At 44.0% G+C, this 14,516-nt stretch overlaps 1 protein-coding gene across 3 annotated transcripts in view; it reads left to right on the forward strand.

The window, feature by feature from the left end:
- The window catches only part of LOC134344501 (vasoactive intestinal polypeptide receptor 2-like), a 201,484-nt gene that overhangs the window by 144,869 nt on the left and 42,099 nt on the right, over window positions 1–14,516 (forward strand). For all 3 annotated transcript variants that reach the window (XM_063044403.1, XM_063044404.1, XM_063044402.1), the window contains 2 exons: window positions 7,814–7,964; window positions 8,063–8,123. In XM_063044403.1, coding sequence (XP_062900473.1) covers window positions 7,814–7,964; window positions 8,063–8,123 — 212 coding nt within the window. The remainder of the gene's footprint in view (window positions 1–7,813; window positions 7,965–8,062; window positions 8,124–14,516) is intronic.

Here is a 14,516-nt window from a genome sequence, read left to right on the forward strand (position 1 = left end):
GCCTGAGCACTGCTTCTGCCCGGAACATCGGGAGGACCGGGCAGCATGACAACGGCAGTCCGGGAGCAACGTTGGAATCTGCGGTAAGATGCTGAACTTTAAATAACTTTAGAGACTGTTTCATGGAAGAGAGCACTGCTGTCACTGCTTTTTGGGTTAGCGCTAGCTTCATGTCACGGGGATCATCACGCGCAGGCACTTCTGGGAAATGGTGCAAGGTTTAAGAGGACCTTGGGAACCTTCGGGAAGGGTCACCCAGTTTGAAAATATAACGGTCTATTAGGGAGCGGAGAGGTGCAGGTCGGAATCTGTCTACAAAGTCCAGAGAGGTAGCCAGTTTTTTCACCTTATGTATTATGACTTATGACTAATGACTAGACTAGTGTCTAGTGACTAACGTCTAATACCTAGTGACTAATGTCTAATGGCAAATGGTTGATGGAACTATCAAACTGCTGCACTTGCAAAACATAAAAGGAGGAAAAAGGAAAAGTTGTTTGGTCATTGAGTGGAATCTAGTTAAAAAACCTTTGGGTAGACGCATTCAATCCCTTTCAAGTGGGGAAGCTGCACATGTTCAAAGAAGAAAAAGAAATCTGACTTGACAGAGACTTTGATTATGTTGGCTGTTTTTTTGAGTCAGAGGGAAATGTAGGCAGAGTCCATGGAGGGGAGTGTGGTTTCTGTGATGCGCTAGGCTGTGTCCACAACTCTCTGCAATTTCTTGCGGTATTGGGTAGAGCAGTTTTCATACCAAGCCAACATCAGAATAAGAATCAGATTCATTATTGCTGACATTTGTCATGAAATTTATTGTTTAGCAGCAGCAAGACTTACAATTAATGTAAGTTACAAAAATAATAAGATATCAGATGAATAACGAAGAAGTGTTCATGGTGAAGCACCTTCAATAATTCCAAAAGACTGAAGTAGGGTAAATACTGAAAGGCTTTCATTTGCAGTAAGACGTGACCTCCATGCTGAGTGTCTGCCCCTGGTCTGAGGGGGAGGAGCAGGGCAAAATCGCCTTTATTCTCGGATCTGTGGGAGAAGCCACAGGGGCAGTCAGCAAAGGGGCGTGTCCAGACAGGTAACCCAGTTACAACATATATATGGTTTACCACACATGGGTTCATGGACTGTTCAGGCATCTGATGGTGGAGGGGAGGAAGCTATTCTTAAAATGTTGCTGTGTGTCTTCAGCCTCCTATACCTCTACCTCAACCTCGATGGTAGTAAGGCAAACAGGTTTCAATGAGATCCTCCCTCATCCTACTAAATTCCAGTGAGGACAGGCCCAGAGCCATCAAACCTTCCTCATATGATAACACAGAATCATCGTTGTGAACCTCCTCTGGACACTCTCCAATACCAGCATATCTTTTCTTAGATAAGGAGCCCAAAACTGTTCAAAATACTCAAGGTGAGGCCTCACCAGTGCCTTATAAAGCCTCAGCATCACATCCCTGCTCTTATATTCTAGGCCTCTTGAAATGAATGCTAACACTGCATTTGCCTTCCTCACCACCTACTCAACCTACAAGTTAACCCTTAGGGTGTTCTGCACAAGGGCTCCCAAGTCCCACTGCATCTTAAAAATAATGATGGGTGTGTTTAATTTAGGCAGCACGTTTGGAGAAAGCTTGATGGACAGATAAGTGAGTTCTAAGTCAGTGTTTTCACACGTTAATTTGTTCAACATTTAATTTTAGACTCAAGGTCAAAAATAATGCAAACTCAACCTTGAGAAGTTATGCTTATCGTTAGAAGTACAAAATACTTCAAAATCAGAAATGATTATAGTTGAAAGGGATTTAATCAAGTAAATGTCTTCCCAAGGAGACAAGTACTATACATGCAGAATCTGAATCAGGTTTCCTATTCCTGACATATGTCATGAAATGCCTTGTTTGGAGACCGCCTGCAGTGTCAGCCATGCAAAGCCTTGTGCACATCAAGCGGTTCAGTGTTCTAACTGGAACACTGATCTGGAGAGCAGCAAAAAAGTTTATTGGACAAAATCAAGCCGTGGACAGTCCAAAACGGGGGGCAGTTTCTTTGACAGGAGTCATCTCAGTAAGGGAACGAAAAGATACTCTACGAGACATTTTTCGAGCAGCACAAGAGGGCGCAACCTTCCCAAGCACCACTCGAGGCAGGCTGATAGTCTACAAAAACCAAGACTCTGGGGCTGTTGCTTTGCAGTGGCTGAATGCAAATCTTCAAAGAAGATCAAGTTGGTGCCTCCATCTTGCCCTATGATGCCTGGTTGTTTTGTGGCAGCTGTACATGGCCATACATAAAAAGTACCACAAGTTGCAATAAGAACGATTAAGTAAATCAATAAATAGTGTGAAAAGAGTGCAAAATAGTGAGATAGTGTTCATGGGTTCATGACCCGTTCTGAAATCTGATGGTGAGGGGGGAAGAAGCTGTTCCTGAAATGTCAAATGCGCATCTTCAGGCAGCTGTGCCTCCCTGATGGTTGTAATGAGAAGAGGGCATGTCCTGGATGGTCCTGGAGGGTCCTCATTGACGGGTGCCACGTTCTTGAGGCATCGCCTTTAGAAGATGTCCTCGGTGGTGCAGAGGCTAGTGCCTATAGTGGAGCTGGCTGAGCCTACAACCGTCTGCAGCTTTAAATTATTTTAAAATTGCTGGTAAGGGATGTTTACACATTACACAGTCTGTTTCTTCAGCTTCTGCACATGATGATGAGTGACTTTAGCTAGAGAATGAATACAAAGCAGTTTATCACCATCAAAGCAACGGTGAGAATCATTCAACTCCGTTTCATAGGAAGCGTGTCTGCATCTATCACGCCACAGCTCAAATGGATGAACCTTGACCTTTTCAGTTTTTAATGATTTAAAATCTTTTAATTGCTAAATCCATTACATGGTGGATAGTTCTAAGATTTAATCAACTTCAATGCTAAAATCTGCACTTTCAGACTATTTCTATAAATCAGATACTTATCACTATGAAGTGGATTAAGGACCCACTGGGGCTTTCGGATTATAGGAGATATTAATGTGGGTGAACAAAACTAAGCTGAACAGATTGTGAACACGAGGAATTCTGCAGATGCTGGAAATTCAAGCAACACACATAAAAGTTGCTGGTGAACGCAGCAGGACAGGCAGCATCTCTAGGAAGAGGTACAGTCGACATTTTGGGCCGAGACGCTTCATCAGGACTAGCTGAAAGTAGAGCTAGTAAGAGATTTGAAAGTGGGAGGGGGTGGGGGAGATCCAAAATGATAGGAGAAGACAGGAGGGGGAGGGATGGAGCCAAGAGCTGGACAGTTGATTGGTAAAAGTGATATGAGAGGATCATGAGACAGGAGGCCTAGGGAGAAAGAAAATGGTGGGGGGGGGAGCCCAGAGGATGGGCAAGGGGTATAGTGAGAGGGACAGAGGGAGAAAAAGAAGAGAGAGAAAAAGAATATGTGTATATAAATAAATAAATAACAGATGGGGTACGAAGGGGAGGTGGGGCATTAGCGGAAGTTATTTATATACACACATTCTTTTCACATGCATAAATTCCCATTTATCCAAGCTAAATTCCATCTGCCATTCCTTGGCCCACTTTCTCAGTTGATCTAGATTCCGGCCTAGATCCTAGAACACTGTCCTAAATCCTGACCCGGATCTGGGCCGTACCCTCCAAATATCCGGACCTGCCTCTCGGTTTTTTTGCACTACCTTACTTTCCCATTTCTATTTTCTACTTATGATTTATAATTTAAATTTTTAATATTTACTATCGATTTGTACTCCAGGGAGCGCAAAGCGCAGAATCAAATATCGCTGTGATGATCGTACGCTCTAGTATCAATTGGTTGGCGACAATAAAGTATAAAGTATAAAGCTTTCAATCTCTTCACTGTCTACCATGGCACCAATTGTGGAGTCAGTCATTTGCAAAGTTACTAACTTGGCTGTACCCTTGTGAACTTGCAGTGAATATTTTCCTTGTATACAGGATTTTTTTGGTTTGTTTTCCTGGAAAGCTGATGTCACATGCAAGCTGACGTTATGTTGCATATGAGCTGGTACACTGCAGAGACCTTTTCCTTGATCTCTGTATTTGTTTTTGTAGTGGCTTAGACCAAGTTAATTTCATTGGTTTACAATGGGTAGCTTGTGTCCTTTAATAGTCACAGTAAAACATGGGCTGCCCCACATGCGCTACGTGTTTGCAAGGAGCCAATAGAGTTTATGCTGTGCTCTGTTAGAACCAAAAAAGAGCAATAACCTTTAAAGAGTGAAAGCTGGTAAATGGAACGTCACTTTATTGCAGGTAAAATTGACAGAGAAATGTGTAGACAGTTTATTATAATGTCAGTGTTAAATCATTTATAGAAGTAACTTCCCAGATTGATCAGGGGCCCTTCCATTAATCACAGTGTGAATAATTGTTGAATGCACTCCCAACCTGTCAAACACATGACGGGATAGACTGACATATTGGTCACTGAACTAGACCATAGCAGTGACATGGCAGAAAAACCAAACCTAAACTAGACTTGACTACAGCATTAAAACCAAAGACAACTGCTGTTCAAAGTTCAAAGTGTAGTTTTTCATTGATTCTATTGTATTTCTTTGGTCTACTGTGATTGCCTAAAAGAAAGTGAATCTCAGTATAATACTTGTGACATATATATTCTTGGAAAATAAATTTACTTTGTACTTCATACTTATCGATGGTGACCAGCAAGTACCTATCTACGAGTAAACACAAAATACTCTGCAGATGCTGGGGTCACAGCAACACTCACAACACGCTGGACGAACTCAGCAGGTCGGGCAGCATCCATGGAAAAGATCGGTTGACGTTTCGGGCCGGAACCCTTCGTCAGGACTGTAGGGGGAAGGGGCAGAGGCCCTACAAAGAAGGTGGGGGGAGGGTGGGAAGGATGGTAGGTTCCAGGTGAAAACCAGTAAGGGGAAAGATAAAGGGGTGGGGTAAGGGAGGCAGGGAGGTGATAGGCAGGAAAGGTGAAGAAGGAATAGGGGAAAACACAATGGGTAGTAGAAGGAGGCAGAACCAAGAGGGAGGTGATAGGCAGCTGGGGGAGGGAGCAGAGTGACATAGGGATAGGGGAAGGGAGGGGGAGGGATTTACCGGAAGTTGGAGAATTCTATGTTTGTACCAAGGAGCTGGAGACTACCTACACGGTATATGAGGTGTTGCTCCTCCAACCTGAGTTTAACCTCATCATGGCAGTAGAGGAGGCCATGTATGGACATATCTGAGTGGGAGTGGGAAGCAGAGTTGAAGTGGGTGGCAACTGGGAGATCCTGTCTGTTGTGGCGGACGGAGCAGAGGTGCTCAACGGAGCGGTCCTATCTACAGTGTACCGATATTGGTTCCTAGCTGGCACTCCATAGCCTTCCATGTCGTAGCATTTCAAATTACCATAAAAATATTTCTTAAAATAATTAGGGACCCTGAATACATACAAGATGACGGAAGCCTGGGGTAGTTCTAGTTCAAGACAGTAGCTCATTTGGCCTGCCACAGATGTAAACAGTACATCTAAAATGACAGTAGAAGGTGCTGGAAATATTCAGCCACTGTGCGTGGTGAGAAAAACCGTTCATCAGAACATTCTCTTGTGTGGTCTTGGAGTTATGGGATCATAGATCACAGACGTGTGTCCTTCATCTCACCCACTCACTGCCGATAATCAAACACACATTGATGCTAATCCTGTATTAATCCCATTTTTTTTTCTCCCAACTCTTCCCGGGTTCTATCACTAATACTTATCTCAACCAGACGCTATGGGTAAGTTACGTTGACCGATGGAGTCATAGATTGGTATAGCACCGAAAATAAGCCCTTCAGCCCCAATCATGCATGTCAACCAAGTGCCCTAACTGAGCTACTCCTGTGACACGTGTCTCTTTAAACCTGTACAAGTGTCTTTTAAATGTTATGATTGTACCCGCCTCTGTCAGCTCACTCCATACACACACCACTCCGTGCCTGGCTGGTTGCATCACAGCCTCGCCTGGAAACAACAATGCCCTAATGTGGAAAAGCCTACAAAAAGTAGTAGGTGCTGCCCAGTCCATCACAGGACAAGCCCTCCCCACTACTGAGCACATTGCTGCCTCGAGAAAGCAGCATCTATCATACAGGGCCGCCACCATCCAGGTAACGCTCTCTTCACGCCGCAGCCATCGGGCAGGAGACACTGGAGCCTCAGGTCCACAACACGAGGTTCAACGACAATTATTACCCCTCAACCATGAGTTTCCTAAACTTCATAACTTCACTCGCCTCTTCACTAAACTAATTCCACAGCCTAGGGACTCACTTTGAAGGACTCTTACAACTCATGTTCTCAGTCTTTGTCTCTCTATCTATTTATTTATCTATTGTATTTGCACAGTTTGTTGTCTTTTGCATACTGGTTGTCAGTCAGTCTTTGAAAGTAGCTTTACATTGATTCTATTGTATTTGTTTGTTCCTGAGAATGCCTACAAGAAAATAAATCTCAGAGCAGTATATGGTGACATGTAGGTACTTTGATAATATTTACTTTGAATTTTGAACTTCGAACTAATAAATTTACTTTGAACCCTCTGTGTGAAAAAGTTGCCCCTCATATCCCTTTTAAATCTTTCCCCTTTGACTTAAAGTCGTGTCTTCTTGTGTCAGACTCCCTTCTTCTGGGGAAAAAGACTGTGGTTAGTCACCTTAATACCATTGGCATGTGTTATAAAATATGTTATTTTGCAGCAGCAGTATATAGCAATGTGTTGGCGCATGACCAAGTGGTTAAGGCGTCGGTCTAGTGACCTGAAGGTCGCAAGTTCGAGTCTTGGCTGAGGCAGCATGTTGTGTCCTTGAGCAAGGCACTTAACCACAGATTGCTCTGCGACGACACTGGTGCCAAGCTGTATCGGCCCTAGTGCCCTTCCCTTGGACAACATCGATGTTGTGGAGGAGGGAGACTTCCAGCATGGGCAACTGCCAGTCTTCCATACAACCTTGCCCAGGCCTGTGCCCTGGAAACCTTCCAAGACTCATGAGACTGCCTATAAAAAAAATATAGCAATACATAATAATAAAAGCTAGGAATTACAATATAAAGTATATATATAAAAAAAAGAAAATTAAATTAAGCAAGTGGTGCATATAGAGAGGAAAAAATACTGGGGTAATGTTAATAGATTCATTCTCCATTCTGAAATCTGATGGCGGAAGGGAAGAAGCTGTTCCTGAAATGTTGAGTGTATGTCTTCTGGCTTCTGTACGTCCTCCTTGATGGTGGCAATGAGAAGAGGGCATGTCCTGGGTGAGGGGGCTCCTTAATGATGGAACTCACTGAGTTTACAACTTTCAACAGTTTATTTTTGCCAATACTATGCAGTGGCTCTTCCACACCAGACAGTGATGCAACCAGTTAGAATGCTCTCCACGATACACCTGTAGAATACCAGTAAGATTCTCATTAAAAAGCAATCCGCCTACCTGCCCTTCTCTATCGCACTGAAAGAAACCAGAGCAATTGGAGGAAACCCAAAAGTTTACAGTGAGAACAAAGAAATTGCAGAGCAGAAGTTGCAATGGAACCCACGTCACTGGAACTGTGAGACAGGTGCTCTGTTAGCAGCAGTACTAGGTCTTTGAGATGAAGCTATAACCCTGTTTATCTCTCTCCATGGATGTGGCCTGACTTAAGAAGCATGCCGTTTCCAACATGCACAATGTAATTTTAATTCTACATGTTTAAAAAGTATCTTTTTCTGATCGCAGCTCAGGGTGATGCCTGTCTGTTTCATTGTAGGTTGGCTGTAAGATTATTCTGGTTTTTTTCCATTACTTCGTCACAGCAAACTTCTACTGGTTGATGGTGGAAGGTTTGTACCTGCACACACTGCTCATGGTCTTTTTCTCTGAAAACAAATATTTTATACTCTACATGCTGATTGGCTGGGGTAAGTCATTTTCTGAATTAATTAGAAAACATTGTCAACAGATGAAATCCATCTTCAATCTATTTCAACCTTAATTGAATGCATGGTATCTTCTGCAGGTATGCCAACGTTGATCACAATTATATGGATTATTCTGAGAATCTACTTGGACGACGTTCAGTGAGTATGAACTGTGGTAAAGAAAAAATGATTGATTGCTGTCAGGTTTCTGCTTAAGTTCTAAACCTTGCTCTTGGTCTGAGCAAAGTATCATATAAGGAAATGAAAATGCATCTCTCTCTCTCTCTCTCAGTTTATCTATCCATCTATCTCTGTCTGTCTATCCAATATATCTATCTATCCATCTGTCTCTCTGTCTATGTGACCTCTTCATTCCTCTCTCTATGTCTTTCACCATCTCCCTGTCTCTCCTTCTCTCTTCCCCCCATCACTCTCCTTCTCTCTCAGTTTCTGTCTCTCGCTCTCTCTCTCTCTCTCTCTCACACACACACCACACCTCTCAGCTTTTTCTTCTTTCTGCTTTTATTTATCTAGTTAGTTGACACCTATCAAGTTAAGAAGAAAAGGTATGCTCAGCCTCTCACTAGCGAATATAATTGCTGCTTGTAACTAGGGAAAGGAAGACTTGTACTTAAATGATCATAGTTTATTGCAGGCAATTAGGTTCTTTTTCTAGCTTTTTGAGGACCTTTTAAATCCACTTAAGAGGAAGTTCAGATTAACATGATACCCATAAGGCAACACCTCCAACAATACAGCACAGCCTCTACACCGCACTGATCAACCAATGCTATGGACTTGAGAATGGGTCTTGATTTCACCATATTACAACCCAAAGGCAAGTATACCACGCACAGGGCTAGGTGCCTTAGCCTGTTTTATTCTGGACTGGCCAGATGTTTATAGTAATATTAATCACCATACCATAAAAGGCAACAGGAATTCCATCAGGGACTTTCAGGATCAGAACCAGGCTGATGATCACTGATATGTCATTAAGTGTGTTATTCCATAGCAACAGTATAGTGCAACACATGACGATTACAATAGGTTATCAAAATAAATGAACATCCAAGAGACAAACAGCGAGGTAGTGTTTACAGATTCATGGACTGTTCAGAAATCTGATGAAAGAGGGGAAGAGCTTTTCCTAATAAACTCATTGCTTGTTTTAGGAGCAGCTCTTGTACCTTCTCACCAATGTTATTAACACGAAGAAGGGATATCCCAAAAAGGTGAGGGTTTTTGTTGATGGAGGCCAACTTCTTCAGGCACCTCCTCTTGATGATGTCCCTGGTGGTGGGGAGGCCTGTGTCCCTGGTGGTGGGGAGGCCTGTGTCCCTGAAGGTGGGGAGGCCTGTGTCCCTGATGGTGAGGAGGCTTGTCTCTCTGATGGTGGGGAGGCCTGTGCCCTTGATGGTGGGGAGGCCTGTGTCTCTGATGGTGGGGAGGCCTGTGTCTCTAATGGTAGGAAGGCCTGTATCCCTGAAGGTGGGGAGGCCTGTGTCCTTGATGGTGGGGAGGCCTGTGCTCTTGAAGGTGGGGAGGCCTGTATCCCTGGTGTTGGGGAGTCCTGTGTCTCTGAAGGTGGGGAGACCTGTGTCCCTGGTGGTGGGGAGGCCTGTGCCCCTGGTGGTGGGGAGACCTGTGTTCCTGAAGGTGGGGAGGCCTGTGTCCCTGATGGTAGGGAGGCCTGTGTCTCTGATGGTGAGGAGGCCTGTGTCTCTGATGTTGGAGAGGCCTGTGTCCCTGGTGGTGGGGAGGCCTGTGCCCCTGGTGGTGGGGAGGCCTGTGTTCCTGAAGGTGGGGAGGCCTGTGTCCCTGATGGTGGGGAGGCCTGTGTCTCTGATGGTGGGGAGGCCTGTGTCCCTGGTAGTGGGGAGGCCTGTGTCCCTGGTGGACACCGAAGGAGCTGGCACAGTATATGACCCTCTGCAGCCTCTTGTAATCCTGTGCAATGGAAGCCCCATACCAGGCACTGCTACAACTAACCCAAATGCGCTCCACAGCACATCTGCAGAAGATTGCAAGAGTCTTTTGTGACATATCGAATCTTTCCCTCTGGAGTTGGGAGTGAGGGTGCAAGAAACTACAGCAGATGTGATCTCACTGCCCCTTCACTCAGACCTAGAATATCTGGGCAGCAAAAATGCATACATCAGGATGCACTTGATCGACTACAGTTCAACATTCAACAACATCATCCCCTCAAAACTAAGCTCCAAGACTTTGGCCTCACTACTTCCTTGTGTAACTGGATGCTCAATATCCTCACTTATAGACCCAGTCATTTCAGATTGGCAACAGCATCTCCTCCACAATCTCAATCAGCACAGGAGCACCACAAGGCTGTGTGCTTACCCCCCCTGTTCTACTTGCTTTACACTTCTGACTGTGAGACTAAGCACAGCTCCAACGCCATATTCAAGTTTGCTGATGACACCTCCGTCTTTGGCCGAATCAAAGGCAGTGACGGACATGCATAGAGGAGTGAGATTGAAAATCAGGCTGAGTGGTGCCATAACAACAGTTTACTCGCAAGACCAAGGAGCTGATTATCAACTTCGGGAGAAGAAAACCAGAGGTCCTTGAGCCAGTTCATTGGAAGATCAGAAGTGGAGAGGGTCAGCAAATTTAAATTCCATCGAGGGGTACGTAAGCATGTAAGCGCAAGAAGTACAGCAGCATCCTTACTTCCTTAGGAGTTTGCCAAGATTCGGCATGACATCTCAAACGTTGACAAACTTTTATAGATGTGCAGTGGAAAGTATATTGACTGGTTGCATCACAGCCTGGTATGGAAACACCAATGCCCTTGAAGGGAAAATCATACAAAAAGTAGTGGATATGGCCCAGTCCATCATGGGGAAAGCCCTTTCCACCATTGACCACATCTCCACCTCAGGACTCACACCAGCAAGTTCTGGAACAGTTATTACCCTTTAACCATCATGCTCTTGAACCAACTTTACTCAACTTCACTCAACTTCACTTACACCATCGTTGAAACGTCCCCAGAACCTGTGGACTCACTTTCTAAGACTCTTCATCTCATGCTCGCGGTATTTATTGCTTATTTATTTATTATTATTATTTCTTTCTTTTGTATTTGTGTAGTTTGTTGTCTTTTGACACTGGTTGAACTCTCAAGCTGGTACATCTTTCATTGATTCTGTTGTGCTTATGGATTTATTGAGTACACCCACAAGAAAATGAATCCCAGTGTTGTATATGGTGATATCTATGTACTTTGATCATAAATTTACTTTGAACTTAGCCCCTGCCTCGACGCAGCCCAGAATGGTACAGTATAAGTTACTTATACCAGGTATATCTAGCCCAGATAAGTTACTTGCCCTTTAACAAGGGGCATGGGTAACCACTAGTTCAAATCCTATTGTTACAGGTAGAATTTCATATTAAAGTAATTAATACCATCTGCAACGTTAAAAAGCTTGTCTCAAAAATGATGAATGTGAAATTACTGGATTGTTGTTAAAGACTAATGGGATTTTTATGGCTTCATGGAAGGAAATATGTGTCATTACTCATCGGGCCTACATGTGACTCAACTCTCGCTGCAGTCTGGGTTTCTCTTAACAGAAGACTGGGCATTTAGGGTCAGTTATGAGTGGGCAGCATTAATCATAACAGTGAATAATTTAGTCTTTTTCCCACTTAGCAAAGTAACAGGACGTACTGGGTTAACAAGCCTCTGCTGCCCAATTACACCCATGTGACCAATTAGCCTATGAACCCATATGCCTTTGAAAGGTGAGAGGAAAGAAGAGCACCATGTGGTTTCAGGGAGAGTGTACATACTCCTTACAGTGGCAGGAATTCAACCCGGGTTGCTAGCACTGTAATAGCATTATGCTAACTGCTTCTTTACCATGTGCCCAAGAAACAGAAACTGCTCAGAGCTGATGGAAACTTAATCTCTGAGACTTCATTTGGCATTGAACTACAGTAGGAGCTGACAGTGTGCTCTTACCCTGCTCCCTGTCGGGCTTAAGGTCCCAGCTTCACTTTCTCTAACAGATCCTGTGACATAAATAGAGTGTGAAATAAAGCAAATGCTTCAGGTCCAGGTTGACTCTGTGGTTAAGAAGGCATACGGTGCATTGGCCTTCATCAATTGTGGGATTGAGTTTAAGAGCAGAGAGGTAATGTTGCAGCTATATTGGACCCAGGTCAGACCCCAGTGCTCAGTTCTGGTCGCCTCACTGTAGGAAGGATGTGGAAGCCATAGAAAGGGTGCAGAGGAGATTTACAAGGATGTTGCCTGGATTGGGGAGCATGCCTTATGAGAATAAGTTGAGTGAACTTGGCCTTTTCTCCTTGGAGCAACGGAGGATGAGAGGTGACCTGATAGAGGTGTACAAGATGATGAGAAGCATTGATCGTGTGGATAGTCAGAGGCTTTTTCCCAGGGCTGAAATGGCTAGCACGAGAGAGCATAGTTTTAAGGTGTTTGGAAGTAGGTACAGAGGAGATGTCAGGGGTAAGTTTTTGACACAGAGAATGGTGACAGTGTGGAATGGGCTGCTGGCAATGGTGGTGGAGGTGGAAACGATAGCGTCTTTTATAAGACTCCTGGATAGGTACATGGAGCTTAGTAAAACAGAGGGCTATGGGTAACCCTAGGTGATTTCTAAGGTAGGGACATGTCCGGCACAGCTTTATTGGCCGAAGAGCCTGTATTGTGCTGTAGGCTTTCTATGTTTCTATGTTTCTAAGATGTTTTTTTAGAGCAGCTCGTAGTTGTGGCCACTTGCAGATCAGCTATCCTGGATTGGGTGTTCCACAATGAACCAGTATCAACGAAAGAGCTTAAGGCAAAGGAACCTTTAGGAGTCAGTGATCATTCTATGATAGAATTCACCCTTCAATTTGAGAAGGAGAAGCTAAAATCAAATTACAGTGGAATAAAGAGAATAACAGAGGCATGAGAGAGGAGCTGGCCAAAATGGATTGAAAGAGAACAGTAGCAGGCATGACAGCAGAGAAACAATGGCCAGAATTTCTGGGATCAATTCATAAAATGCAAGATAGATAGTTCCTAAAGATGAACATATATTCTAAAGGGAGGATGAGGCAACCATGACTGACAAGAGAAATCACACCTAACTTAAAAACCAAAGCGAGGGCATATAAGAGAACAAAAATTGGAGGAACTTAATGGATTGGGAAGTTTTTTAAAATGAACAGAAGGCAACTAAAAAAGTCAGAAAGTAGGAAAAGATGGAATATGAAAGTAAGTTAGCTAATAATATTTAAGAGGATACAAAAAGTTTCTTCATATATACAAAGTGTAAAAGAGAGGCAAGAGTAGATATCAAACGCTGGAAAATGTTGCTGGTGAGGTAGTAGTGGGGGACAAGGAAATGGCAAAAAAACTGAATAAGTATTTTACATCTGTCCTCACTGTGGAAGACACTAGCAGTATGCCAGAGGTTTGAGAGTTTTAGGGGGCAGAAGTGTGTGAAATTGCCATTACTAGGGAAAAGGTGCTTGGGAAACTGAAAGGTCTGAAAGTAGATACGTAAATCACCTGGACCAGATGTACTCCCCAGGGTTCTGAAAGAGATGGCTGAAGAGATTTTGGAGGCATTATTAATGATCTTTCAATAATTAATGGATCCTGGCATGGTTTTGGAGGACTGGAAAATTGCAAAAGTCATTCCACTCTTCAAGAAGGGAGAGAAGCAGAAGAAATGAAATTATAGGCTAGTTAGTATAAGTGGTTAGAAAGATGTTGGAGCTGATTGTTAAGGATGTGGTTTTGGGTCTTGGAGGCACATAATAAGATAGGCCGTGGTCAGCACAGTTTCCTTAAGGGAAAATCTTGCACACAAATCTGTTGGAATTCTTTGAAGAAATAACAAGCAGGAGGGACAATGGAGATTTGGTGGACATTGTGTGCTTGGATTTTCAGAAAGCCTTTGACAAGATGCCACACATGTGGCCGCTTAACAAGTTGAGGGCCCATGGTATTAAGGAAAAATGCTAGCATAGATAAAGCAATGACTGATTGGCAGGAGGCAAAGAGTGGGAATAAAGCAAGCCATTTCTGGTTGGCTGATGGTGACTAGTGGGGTTCCACAGGGGTGTTGCAAGGAGAAAGGGTGAACTCAAACACAGGACACTGACATGGAGGTAGCGTAATCTGAAGAGTGTTTATTAATGGTTGCAGGGAAGGCTGGGGAACAAGGATTAGGCAGAGGAAAGCCAAGGAGTGAGCGAGGCTGGACCGGGGATCGAACCCAGGTTACTGTGGTGAGAACGTGGCGTTTAACCACTGAGCCAGCGGAGAGTGTAAACGGATGGCGGGATGAGGCAGGGCAGGGATGCGGACAAGGGATGAGCGTGGCTGGGGGAGAGCAGCCGGTGGCATGCCATGCTCATGTTAACACGGCAAGACAGAGTTAACACAGGGAAGCAACAGTGCGGAAACAAAACTTAGCATACTCAATTCTAAGCAGCTGAGAGACAGGGCTAACATAGGCAAACAGTGTGGAAACAAAACTTAGAATACGCAATTCTAAGCAG

This window comes from Mobula hypostoma, chromosome 3 (assembly GCF_963921235.1).
Source record: "Mobula hypostoma chromosome 3, sMobHyp1.1, whole genome shotgun sequence".
NCBI lineage: Eukaryota > Metazoa > Chordata > Chondrichthyes > Myliobatiformes > Myliobatidae > Mobula > Mobula hypostoma.